The sequence below is a fragment of the Meleagris gallopavo genome, chromosome 5, assembly GCF_905368555.1.
Source record: "Meleagris gallopavo chromosome 5, MGAL_WU_HG_1.1, whole genome shotgun sequence".
NCBI lineage: Eukaryota > Metazoa > Chordata > Aves > Galliformes > Phasianidae > Meleagris > Meleagris gallopavo.
Window position 1 is genome coordinate 34,144,181 of NC_139408.1, and position 13,469 is coordinate 34,157,649.

Genomic DNA, 13,469 nt, shown 5'->3' on the forward strand with positions numbered 1-13,469 from the left:
CTGGCTCTGATCTGATATGGGGCAGTGCTGGACTCTGCTCACAGAGGCACCCCTGCAAATCCTTTGACATCAAAACTTTGCCGTGTAAACCCCATACAGACAGAACTGGATCCTGCCTTACCATATAATAATGTACAAAACCAGGAAGTTCCAGTTAATAAACAGTGTGTCTATTCAGAAAGAAGCATTAAAAAAGGGGGGGAGGGGAAGATTTTCAAATAATTCTAAAAAGAAAACAATGTTAATGATCTTGAGGGGGGAAAAAAAAAAGTTATTGGTGGTATTAGCAGAAAAAAGAATTGTGAGAAAAAGGAGCCATCTAATAATTAATAAAAAAATGCAATCTGAGTAGGTACGACACCATTTTCCTCTCTTTCCTGAAGAGAGATGATCAAAAAAACCCCAACCAGTGCCATGCAAGTTGTATGTAGCATATACTTTGATGGGAGGTGTATCTGTATTCTGTCATTGCTCTTTGTGCAAGTGTCTATTTGCCCCTTCTTGAAAATCTTTCTTTGATGCAAATCATAGTTGCAAGGCATCTGATCTTCTTTCCTTTTAGTTTAACAATGATGCACAATGTTTTTCTCAATTTTTGAGCTTTCTTTCCTCTTTTTTATGTAGGAAGTGCATTGTTCATTTCTATAGTGAATTTTTGAAGATTCTTTGTGGAAGTCATCTTGATTTTTTGATAATGGTAAATTTTACTTCATCTGTTTTTGAATGGCAAATATTTTTAGTATCACATTTTTATACTTCTTTCAGCTGATGTTGGAGATTTAGTCTTTCTTTCCTGCTATATTCTGATATTTTAAATAACTGCAGGAAAGCAAAAAGACATAAATTTAGGATGGATTAAAAGAGAACAGCAAAAAACCCTCAATCACAACATTAGGTCTTTATGGATTGATGATTGTATTCATGTAACTGTAGGTTGTACAATAAAGTAGTTTGTTACTGTTGTCAAAAAATTGTAGTTGACAGATGTAAGCTGGAAGTGGGACGCAGGCAGGATCCAGCCTTCAGGACAGTTCTGAGCTGAGTTACGAGTCTCAAGGGTCCCTTAAAGGAAAGCCAAGCTAATGATTCTTTCATGTTACTAGTTGCAATGAGAATGTTACATGCAAAAGCTGAAGGAACTCCTTTATGCAGTTCACCCAAGGCGATGGACGTCTTTTCAGTGTTAGAACAATTTTAAGCATTACCAGCTGAAACCTTAGCAAAAACTAAAGTCTTTGTTCTTGCAATAGTTTGTTCTGCATCTTCAAGTGTAAACTGTATGCTATAATTGTAGGCATATTTTATAAATGAAATAACAAGAAGTTCAACAGAAAGCAAGAGGGCCTGTGAAGATCTGCAGTAGAGATTATTCAGGTTCATTAGGCTATTTATAACTTGTAAGTCTTGCCTGGAAGTTTAAAATTGATGCAGTGGAAGAGGTAACAAAAGCTACAAAAAATGAATGTTGTGGTCAGATCAGGCTGTGGGCAGCTATGTGGATGTGCCTCTGCAAGTGTTCGGTGCCTGTGTATTGTTAGAGAGGTGTAGTATAACTTTCTTTATCTTTTTCTCTCGGAACTCTGTCAGTCTTCCTGGACTGTTACTTGTCACTCCACAGGTTTTCTGGTTGATGTTATTTACTAAGCTAGTAAGAATCAGGGTGATATCATCTAGACGTTAATCTAATTTTGGTGGGGGGAATCATAGCCTTGTTATGAGTTCTGCATTTGTAAATACTGGAGGAGAAGGGAACAACACAAGGAATCTATTTGAGAGTGGTTTTTCTCATCCTAAGGTAGATCTTGTAAACTTAGCTGTTTTTTATACTTGCCTGTTTTGTTATTTTTTTTTTCCACTTCCTTGAAAGAAAGCCCATGGAGTTTGCTTAGCTTCAAATAGATTATATTAAACGGTTGATGAGATACCACCTTGTGCCTTGTAACCCAAGGTGTCTAATGCAAACTTTAATGATATGCTGAATAGAGGTAATGTTTTCTGTATCCAGAACTTTAAAGCTTTGTCAGCATTTCTAATTTCCTAAGCACCGGTCCACCAGTGAGGCAAGTACCAGTGTTGTATAAGCACACATTTCTTTTACTGGGATTAAGCACCTGGGGTTTAAGGAAAAAGGCAAACATCAGTCTTACAGACGCACTGTTCATTCTGTCTCCCTATTATGCATGCTAAGTATTCAAAATAGAGTTAGCATAGTTTTTATTAATGCAAAGTGCATCAGCTTTTTGCCAGCTGAAATACGATGAAGTTATGAAAATAAATGAAATGCATGAATAAGTAGATATGTCAGTTAAACATAAATCTGTTTAAGGTAGATATCCTTAGTATGCTTAAGGCATAGAAATTATTCTCCATGCAACTGCTAACATAGAATTTGTAGTATGTTTTAATGTGAAATATGATAACATTATAGTTTCTGCAACCTCTCTGTTCAATTTGTCAGCCTTCATTTGCTTCCTTCAGTCAAGCTTGTGTAAACATTGCACGTATTGCTTCAAGAGACCTACTGTGTGTGTGAATTCAGTCATATTTCATTACTTTGTTGATCAAAATAACTCTTGACTGTTTGATATTCCTATTAAACATGTAGAACAGAAACAGCAAGGGAAGTTGTGTTCTTTCTTGCTCATCATTTGAATTGCTTTCCAAATTAAACATGCAAATTTATTCAGTAAAGGGGAGCACCGAGGAAAAATCTCTTGCTATATTCTATTGCTGGTGGAGGAAATAGTGCTGCTAAGTACTTGAATTCTTGAACTTCAGGTTGAGTTTGCTCGGCTAGCAGTTGTACCAAGGAGAGAAAAAGTATGATTAAATGGTATAATTGTATGGTATAAGTCAGTACAAGCTGGTTGTGCTGTTTTAGTCTGTATGTGAAACACAGATTTCTGACCATGAAGTTTCTGGATCTTCTCCCTAATCAGTAATTACTCTTTGAGTTTTGGATGGGTTATCCATGGATTTAGATATCAATATTAGGTCTTTGAAGTTCCTTCCAGTCCTTTTTTTTTTTTTTTTTTTTTTTTTTGACTGAGTTTCAGTTTATTATAAAGTAATCACCAAACAGGTATTTCATAAATAGTTCAAAAGTCAGTAAATCTCTGGTGGCTGCAATATAAACTTTTTAAACTTGTATCATGTTTACAGCTTATTTTAAGAATTTAATCCTTACTAAATTATATATGAATGGAGTCTAAGGTAGAAGCTACTGAAGAACTGAAGTGTACTTCCACTTTCCCAAATTAACATGTTCAAAACTGAGAAAGGATTACCTCTAATAAGAAGTAAATGAAATCAGTAACTTGCTGTGAAAGTTATTTTTGTTATGATTAGAATTGGTGAGTAGCACTTCCTTGAGAGCACCTTTAATTTACCTTTTATTTCAAGGAATTTAAATTGGGAGATGTCCTTTATCTTCCATATTATTGTGAAGTAAATCACTTAGTGATGATTCTGTTAAGTAGTTGGAGCCTCAGGAGAGTGCTTTAGAGCCAGAGGACAAATCCTAATGAAATTACAGTAATTCAAAATAACCTTCTTTAAACTGCTTATGGAAGTGTCAGATTCTTGAGTAACATTACCAGTCTGATTAGTGAATGCTGTTCTCTGCTTTCCTAAGCCACTGGCAGATAGTCTCAGTGAGGCTTTGTACTGCTGCTGTTACAGTTACCTCAGTGGCTATCAGAGGAAGCACTATGATGTTGCCTCTTCTTCAAAGATGTTGTGTCCTCAGTGTCAACAGGAGAATGATTTCAGATTTCTTTATGCTCACAAACTGGAGTAACAACTTAAAATATATACATATATATAAACTCTGAAAGGGATTATGGATATATATTAAAAATGTGTGTATATATGTGTGTGTGTGTGTGTATGTGTGTGTGTATATATGTGTGTGTGTGTGTGTATGTGTGTATATGTGTGTGTGTGTGTATATATATATATATATATATATATATATATACATAATCCCTTTCAGAGTGAAAAGGAAAATAGAAGAGATCTATATAGTGTCAGCACAGGCAGATTCTTGGTTGTGTAGACTTTCATTCTATGGAAAAAATGTGCAGGCTGTCAACAAGTCTAGTTTTAACTCATGTATCTCTGAAGTCTGTTCTTTTTTATACAGGGAGTCGGTATTCATGACAGCCTAAAGTCTGTGAAATGCCAATGGATCATTTCATCTTGTTAGTTTCTCCCTTTGGGTGAGGTTCTCTAGCAAGAGAATTTGTTAATAAAAAACACCTTTCACATAGACTGCCTGTGGTTATAGTGGATGTTTTCATTGTTCGTAACCTCTGTACTTCATGCCATTCATTTGAGTTGCTAAAAAAATATTGGACCAGAAAATGGGGAATTAAGTTTTGCTGACTGCTACATGGAGATCCAGGGAATGCTGAACATTTTTGTCTACAAAAAAGTAGACAAAAGCCTGTTATGTAGGACAGCTAACATGCATGTATACACATTCAACAGAAAATTCTAGTTTCCTGGTTTTGTCTGAGAAGGCAGCTATAAGAAGCTTTTTGTCTAAGTATTGAAAGATCTTCATTTTACAATTTTTTTTTTTAAACAAAAAAATCATTTAAAAGATTCAAAGCCATTGAGTCTAAGCTACTAGTTTGTAGACTATATTTAAGTTAGGGTGTATTCATTTTGTGGAATTAACTCTGTATTTCAGTGTTGGCAGTGAAATGTAACCGTACCCTGCATTGAAAAGACCAGCTTAAGTGTGGATGTAGCTGAAAGGATTCCATGTTATTCTTTGCTGTGTCACTGGAAGCAGGTCAGCTTAGGAAAAACAGTGAATTATTTGCATTCCAGAGTTTTAGAGAACAATAGGAAATTGTTTGCTTAATGTGTTACATACGCTGTTCAGTTTTTGGACTTCATTCTAATATTATGTAAGGCAGAGAGAGGCAGCTTTTCAGGAGTGAAACACCAGATTGTATTTTCCTTTTAACTAGAGGTTAAGCACACTGGTCGAAAACATTCACATGTGCTGTCAGGCAGTGTTTGGAAACGGCTGATTGTCACGCAGGAGAGATGCCGTCAGTCAGCACATGGATTGCATGGGGCCATCTGAGGGACAGGGTTTCCTATCCGAGTGCTTTGCAAACTGGGAGGGTTCTTAAGATGCTAGGGCTCCCACTGCGAAGTCCAATGCATCTGTGGTGTTGTGCTTCTGAAAAGCTATTCACATCCATTCTATCATCTGTTCATGGTCATATGGCAGCTAGATCAGTTTTCTCATTTACAGAACGTAAGTGGTTTCTACATAGAAAAATATAGGGTGAAAATGTCTTATTTTTATCACTCTGCATCATATCTCATGCAGTTTTGGTCACTGCATTATAAAGAAACAGGATAATTTTCTTTCTTAGATTGGGGGGGAAGCACCAAAAAAACTGTTAAACAGTCAATGTTTACAAGTTATGAATCATAATTTAAACTAATGATATTTCATATTTATTTATTTATTTTCTCAGGAGCTGTAATCATCTCTACTCCACAAGATGTGGCTTTGTTGGATGCACGCAAAGGAACTGAAATGTTTAGAAAAGTCCATGTACCTGTAAGCATCTACATTAAAAATACCAGTAGATTCAAAAAAATAATTCCAAAAATCTGAAAATTTTCGCTATTTGTGGTAGATGAACAATCCACTCGGATCACTTGAATGTCAAAAATTCTTGTTTAAAAAAAAAAAAAATTAGAATCTGCTTTATATCTGTCTCAGAAGCTTTCTTTAGTGGAAGAAAAAGAATTTCTCAGCATCAAGTAATAATAGTATTGAATTTATTTTCAATCAATTTGTTTAATCACCTGGAATGGATCAGAATGCTAACCAGCTAAATAGAGTAATTTATAAAGTAATCTCTTCTTTCCAAATGTACTGTCTTTCTGTATCGTCATTATGTGTTCTCAAGAATTGGTGGAGCTCTAACCTAACACTCTGTTAGATGAGAGGAAAATCATATATCTCTACAATTTAAGGAAGTTTAAGTTTTGGGGGAGTCGTTTGTGTACCTGATTGTCACTTTGCCATTTGAAAGGCTCTGTGACTGTCACTGAAAGAAGAAGTCCATAGTTTTCACTTTTTTTTTCATTAGGCTTAGAGCTTATATGGTAGCTTGCTTGTTTGGGAAATGCAAAGTTCAGCATTATCCCCAATATTCATATAGATTGAAATGGAGCAAATATTAGAATTAATGTTTTACATTTAAACTGAATGATAGAATCATAGAATTAGACCAGGTTGCTCAGGGCTCCATCCAACCTGGTTTTGAATGCCTCCAGGGACGGAGCATCCACAATCTCTCTGACCAGCCTATTCCAGCACCTCACCACTCTCAAACTGGAGAACCAAATAAAGGAATTTGAAATAGACGGATAATAGTAAACAAAAATATATTCATTTAAAATAAACTAACTAGGTTACTACTTAAATGTTTTTTTCTTTTAAGCATGATTACATTGATTTAAGGTCTTGACAGTGTTGCAAGTTGCTAAGTAACAGAACGTTCTACTCTAGTGCATGTTCACGAAGACTCATTTTTCATTTGAAATGTGCATGTGATGAAAAAATACAAACTGAAATGCTTCATTATTTTAAAAAGTAAAGGAAAAAGCTATTTACAATACTTAAAAAATTGTTGTCTGGCTTATCTGTGTGAAGGTTACTTTTACTTTTTATTAAGACAGGGAAACTAGCGTCAGTAGCATTTTTAGCTCTTCTTAAAGCCAGCATTTTTTTGTTTTAGTTTGCAAAATAGCATAACGAAAGAAATAAATTGACAGATTCCTTATTATTAGATGCTCAAGTGTCTTTGCACCAAAATGAAAGTGTGGTAGCATTTGTTGTTTAATACTAGAAGAAAAAATATAAGTATACGACAGAAGAGTAGCATATGAAATGTTCTATTTTGATTATGTGTTTGGATTTATTAAAGTCATGCAGAATGACTTTTCATATAAGATCACATTTAATTTAGTAATTTGCTGAATTTTTTTTCTAATGAGAAATTGTCCAGATTTCTTTCAATGTTTTGTCAGTTTCATTCAATGTTTTTTGCAGCGAATGGCTTCCAACAAAGCCATGCATTCTATGATAGGCTTGGCTTAACCTGGTGTGTGGTAGACAAGATTTTAAGTATATATGTGGACTAAATGCCAGACTAGATCTATCTTAATCAAATGATAAGCCACAACAACACTGTTATGCCAGATGCTGGATTGCAATGCAATGGAATCAATACACTGGAGTTCTTGCATGTTGTTCCTTTTTTCTTTTCTCACTGTATATATACATCAACATAAGTGTTTCATTTACATCACTGTTAAAGAAGGTCCTGCCTATGTATTGCATTTAGTTTTAAGTCAGAATTGAATCTGAGTCACAGTTATTAATGTTGTTTGTTCTTTACTGATTTGAAATTCAAGAGTTTCTCAGGAATTTTCTCCTTGTCTGGAGAAGGTAGTGTATATTTGGATTTGGGCACTATATGTTGAGTTACCAAAAGGTTAATTGAGCAAAAGGAACTTGTAAGCATTCGGAAACCATATGTGCACAGATAATTCATAATGAGGATTTGCCACTTTCTTACTTTCCTGCTATTTCTTGATGGATGTCTTTTCACTATTCAAAATAAAATAGTTTGACCAAAGAAGTTAAGCATTAAAACTATGAATTTGGTATTGTAGGCTAGCTTCTGTGCTGCAGAGCATCTAGTGTTTGTTTCATTGAGCAAGTTTTCAGAGAAGTACGCAGACAGAAGAGCTCACTGAGGAGCAGAACAGGATTCATGCATGTTTGTAGAATAGTTTGTCCAGACAAACTTGGAGGCTTTTCCAAATCTAATATTTAAACAGGGAAATAAGAGTCATTACTGATTTTATTAGCAAAACCTATTACATTTTCTATAGATTTGAAAGGCTCTGAAAGTAATAGTGAAATCTCTTGTTTATCCAAGTGTCTCCAGTGATATGTGTTAAAAATACACTTCAGTGATTAAGGTTTATGTATTTGCATGGATTCTGAATTAAATGTAGTGTTTGTAATTGGCAACTAATATTGCAAAAATCTAGTTGTGTACAAGAAGAACAATTTATACCTTAGTAAATATGGTGTTTGACAGATGGGAATAAGGTTGAGATAATAAAAGCAATATTGTAATGCTGAAATGTCACATGCTTTTAGTAAGATTTGTTTAAAGTAAAACAAAAGGGCAGTGAATAAGACCTCTAAAGCCAATCTAGCTTTGGGAAAACAGCTGTAGTTCGGTATTTGTGTTAACTGGTGCAGAAAGACTTCTTTATTTTTAGGTGATCAAAGAACTAACAAAACAGCAGTAATATTTCTAAGCTGTTCATAAAACATTAGTAGGCTGAATGACTTTGATTATGAATTTGTTGTATCATAAATATTGTACAACTGTATTGAGGAGAATAAAAAGTTAAAGACCCAAGTTATCTGGATTGGGATGAATTCCTTTTGAGTATAAATATCGAGATCTCTTTTTTCACGTGCTGCAGATGATGCCATGCATGTTTGTATCTATCTATCTATACACACGTATATTGTCTGTTTCTTAAAATGCTCCTTGCTTTAAACTCTCTAAAAACTTTACATGAGTGAAGGAAGATTTAGAAAGTAATATGAAACGTAACAGTGGTATAAGAAACAAAAACAGATTATCATCCTTTGATGCAAGGAAACTTTCTTTAAGAAATTGTAAATTACAGGCCTTTACCTGCTCGCAGTGCTACCTCCGAATTCTTTTAGTTAAAACTTTAGGACCAACAGTTGTTAATAAGTAAGGTAATTGCTGTTGCTTGCACTGAATCAGCGTCCTTTTAGATCATTATTTCATTAACACAGTGGATATATTATTCCTCTAACTTTGTTAGTTTCTTCAAAACATGTAACCAGAATGCTTAGGGAAATTTTAAAAAGCACAGAATGTCATAAGATATAGAACAGCTTTTCTGAACTTTAAAATATATATTTATCTGTAGCATAAATATCTTGAACTGAAATTTTCTAATGTGGAACCACCAAAGTGAGTCTTGTGTTGATTAGCAAATAGGGATGAGTTCTCATTCGCAGTGTTTGTGTGCTGTTGTCATCACTTTTGAGAAATTCTGCTCTTCCTCAGTGAACAGGCTTGTTTACTAGGTGAATAAAATGACGTTAATTTTATCATAAGCATTGTTGTACATTGTGAAAGAAGATATTTATGTGCCTGATTCGGCAAATTTGCAGGAGACGTTTTACAAGGATGTAGATGAACATCTGACATCAACAGAAAAGTAGTTTTTGTCACTTCCTTTCACATAATTATTATTTGATCGTTAAAATGTTTTCCTCCTTTACAGAAAAATAGCAAATTTGATTCTTTTTGGAAACATTTTCCTTCAGGAGAAGTTATAAAATATCTGAAAAGCACATTTGATTGTTGTGTCTTTTAAATTTTTTTTTTTAATTTTGTATCCCAAAACTGCAAATTACAAAGCTAAAAAACGGTATTCAAAGGTCAGAAATGTATTCCATCTTGTCTGAGAAGGAGATTAGTTGAAAAGTTAGATCAGTGCAAGAGGTACTTCTGTGTCGTGTAAGTTAGTTAATCCTTTAGATGTATAATTATGGAAAAAAATAATGTACAAGTAATTTAGAAATGAAAGTTAAACTAAGTAACTGATGATGATTTGTTGATTCTGTGTTGATAATCTCTTCTTTGTTGTCAAAGATGAATAAGAACTGAAGCTTGAATCCCAGGTGTTAACATTCCTCCTTTTTCATTTGACAGGTTTTAGGACTAGTTCAGAATATGAGTGTTTTCCAGTGTCCCAAATGTAAACATGAAACACATATTTTTGGAGCAGATGGTGTAAGAGATCTAGCAAAAACTACTGGATTGGATGTTCTAGGTAAGAATACAGAAATAGCTTATTAATGGCATGAATGTGGAAGGCTTTAACTGAAGTATAGATCTACACAATTCTAAAGTATTGTATAGTCAGACACTGTTTAAATACAATAGAATTAAAGTTTAAGATGTTGAATGTCACTTTTGTTGCATGCTCAGATTCATGCTCAGGATTATTCTCAGTAATTCTTGAACTGCATCTTAAATGTCTTGAATTATATGTTATGTAGAACATGGATTGTTTTTTTTTGTTTTTTTTTTTGTGTGCTATATTACCTGAAATTCAATATATTATGTATCACATATCAATATTTACAGACTGTCAAGGCTTCTGTGTGGTCCTGTAGAAATAAGCCTAAGGACTGTGCTAGTGCCTATAAAAGTTTTCTTATTTCATTTAAATGAAATATGTTGTTATATTTGTGAAATAAATATGCCAGTTTGATATGCAGTTCATTAGAGCAATTATTTTTATGTCCATGTGAAGATATCTTGACTCTTGCGTGGAAGCAAGCAGACTGTAATGATTATATGTAAGTGTTGAAATTAAAAGAATATGCTGACTTGCAAAATGTTGTTGTAAAGAAAAAAATATATTTCTTTAAAACAAATTGTGCGTGATTAAATAATCTGGCATAAATTTTAAATATACATTGATCTATAAGATACACATTGCTGTTTTAAAAAGGCATATTTCAACCTGTATTATCAATGAAGAAAAAAAAAATTATAGAATATAACACAGCATAATTAAGTTGGTAAATGGGATAATTGCATGTGTTAATGATATGTTTTCGTGTATTACTATAATTATCTCAATGATTTTCCATAGCTAATTTATTAAAAGAATCAGGAAGCTCACTTAGAAAGATCAACACAAAAACTTTAAGGTCTGACACAAATTTAGAATAGCACAGCAGCACATAATTAAAGACATACATTTTAGTCTTCTCAGTGTATAATGAGTTGTGATCAGAGCCCAAGGGGGGACTTCTGCAGCCCTGGGTGATGTGGATGGATGTAGATGTTCCGTAAGGAGTTGAATCGAATCTGCAGTTAGATACACAGACACGGATGATATGTCCTACCATTGGTCCTGTAAATGTTTTCTGGTATTTCCTAAGAGGACAGAACTGATTATAATGTTAGTAATAGTATTTAATAATTAAAGGTCTGATACATTAGGAAGTTTGTTAGGGGGTAGATGCAGTGTGTGAAGAAAGACAGAGTAAAGTTTACCATAGTCAATCCTTTTGATGGCAATTTTAAGATTAAGAAAAGTGCTCCAAGGGCTAAATTTAGAATCAGAGTACTTGATCTGTTTAGTAGGCTTGTACTCCAAGGGTGACCGCTGCACAATAATACCATATGGTATTACAAACATTTTTGCTTACGGCTTATATGTTAATCTTTCCCAAATGGCAGTTTTATCCTCCTGCTATTGAATTGCACCCAAAAGCTTTGACAGATTTTATCTGTATTTATCTATAAAAATTTATTTTGTTTGTATCTTGCTATTCTGTTTGTTCAGCTAAAGACCTAGTTCTCTTGTGAATCCTGATGGGTGGATCTTAGTTTCTCTGATAATATCCAGTAAGTTCTGCAAGCTAACAGTGTGCAGAACACAGAAGTATCTTTCAATTATTTTTTCAGAATATGAAGCCTTAAATATCGTTGAAAGCCTCTCTTATTCTTGTTTATGACAGAAGACAATTGAGTCACCAGTATACTTTGAGTTTCATTTGTTATTTCATTTAGGTTTTCTCTCATCTTTTAATTCTTCCCTGTAGGAAAGAATGCTGAAGTCCATGAGAAGGACTTTGCATTGCTGATTACTTCTCTCCCTGTCTCTGAAATTCCCCTATTTTGATTTTTTTTTTTCTATTACAGTTGAGTGACCAGAATTATGACCAGAAAGTCCATTGATTTACATACTGCTAAGATAATGACTACTGTGCTCTGTGCTGACTTTTGCACTTCCAAACTCATTAAACTGTCTGCTAATAGAGCCAGCAGTGACTCTGAGATTTATTTATTTATTTCCTACAATAAAATAAAATTTTCTGAGCACTTAGGCTTTCTTTGTATTATGAAATGATTAAGATCAGAAAAATGTAGATCTCATTCATTGATAAGTTCCCATCATGCTCTATAATGATGAGCAGTGCGAAAGCTTCATCTTCCTCAAATTCTTATTATCCAAACAGATACACAGATTTTTTTTTAATGGTTTTTGTGCTTCTGTTTGATGAAGTTTTGACTTTTTTTCAATTGGATTTGCCTGTTGCTTTGTCTTCTCTGACTTGCACTTTTGTCCATGCAAGACCTTGTGCTTCTCTTGAGCCATCAGATCTTTGTAAGTATTGGGAAGATAAGAGAAAAGCTGCCGCTTGGTAGCTGCGTAGTTCTTTTTCGTAATTTTGAGATTGTTATTAAATTGACAGAGATCATTGTTTGGAAAAACAAGTGAAGATTAGACTTTACACAAAATAATTATAAGAGCTAAGTTCTGGGAGAATTGTGAAGTTACTCTTATTCTGTTAATAAGAACATTAGGGATAAAAGAAAATTTTAAAGGACTCCTCATTTATTTATTTACTTATTATACCTAAGAATAGTCATTCATGATTGAAAAAAAAAATAAGCAACAGTTAAACTTAAAGCAAATGGATGGTAATAATAATAAAAAAAAAAACCAAACACCTGAATTTCTTTAAGCATTCTGCTCCGTAATCATGGAGCCACAGCTTTTGTCTGCTATTTATTTCATTTCCTATGTGCCTTTGATTCTTTTTTTTTTTTTTTTCTTAACAAGCTTTGTAATTTCTAAATTCTGTCAGTTTTTATACTATCCATTGAAATGTTTTGTCCTCTAACTGTATTGAACTTCATTAATCTGCACTGGCTTGGTTTAGGCTAATTAAATGTTGCTAAAATGTATGAATTAAAATTGCAGCTTCTGAGACAAGTCAAAATTGAATGAAGCATGGTGTATTCTGTCTACATCAGTCTGTGATGTAAAGTACAGCTATATCTTTCATTAGAAAAGTTGGTTTTCAGTTCACCTCTTAATTATTTCTGTAGTAATGAACTAAACATGGGAGCTTCAAGTTTTCTTTAGGTGAAAAACTCTATTTTAGAAAGTGTGTTTCAGAGTGGTATAGGGTTACTAATGGAGTCTTCTTTAGAGCATTGCTTTCCTCTCTGATAGTTCCCTGCTAGTAATAAAGAATATAAAAAAGATTTCTGTTGGAAGGAAGGAACTCAATACTTCCCTACCTTTTAATTGGATACAGAGCATAAGGACAATAACAAATGTTATTATTTGGAAATTAAGTATTCAAAGAAATCCTTGAATGGCTTTTAAAATCTTTAAAAAGCATTGAAAGTTAGGGGATAGGAAGTTGCATGAGTATTTGCCTAATGCTCAAGCAAACTTCATGTACTCAAAATAGTTTGTATCTCAGCTTGTATTTTTCTGTATGATCAAGAGAAAAAAGCAAACAACCTGTCGTTATTTATTAC

At 33.6% G+C, this 13,469-nt stretch overlaps 1 protein-coding gene across 2 annotated transcripts in view; it reads left to right on the plus strand.

Moving 5' to 3' along the window:
* NUBPL (NUBP iron-sulfur cluster assembly factor, mitochondrial) overlaps positions 1–13,469 on the plus strand; it is an 82,375-nt gene that overhangs the window by 55,330 nt on the left and 13,576 nt on the right. For both annotated transcript variants that reach the window (XR_014883621.1, XM_010711664.4), the window contains exons 8-9: positions 5,505–5,590; positions 9,825–9,945. Coding sequence is in view for 1 of the 2 variants with exons in the window: in XM_010711664.4 (XP_010709966.2) it covers positions 5,505–5,590; positions 9,825–9,945 (207 nt within the window). In the remaining variant the exon portion in view is untranslated. The remainder of the gene's footprint in view (positions 1–5,504; positions 5,591–9,824; positions 9,946–13,469) is intronic.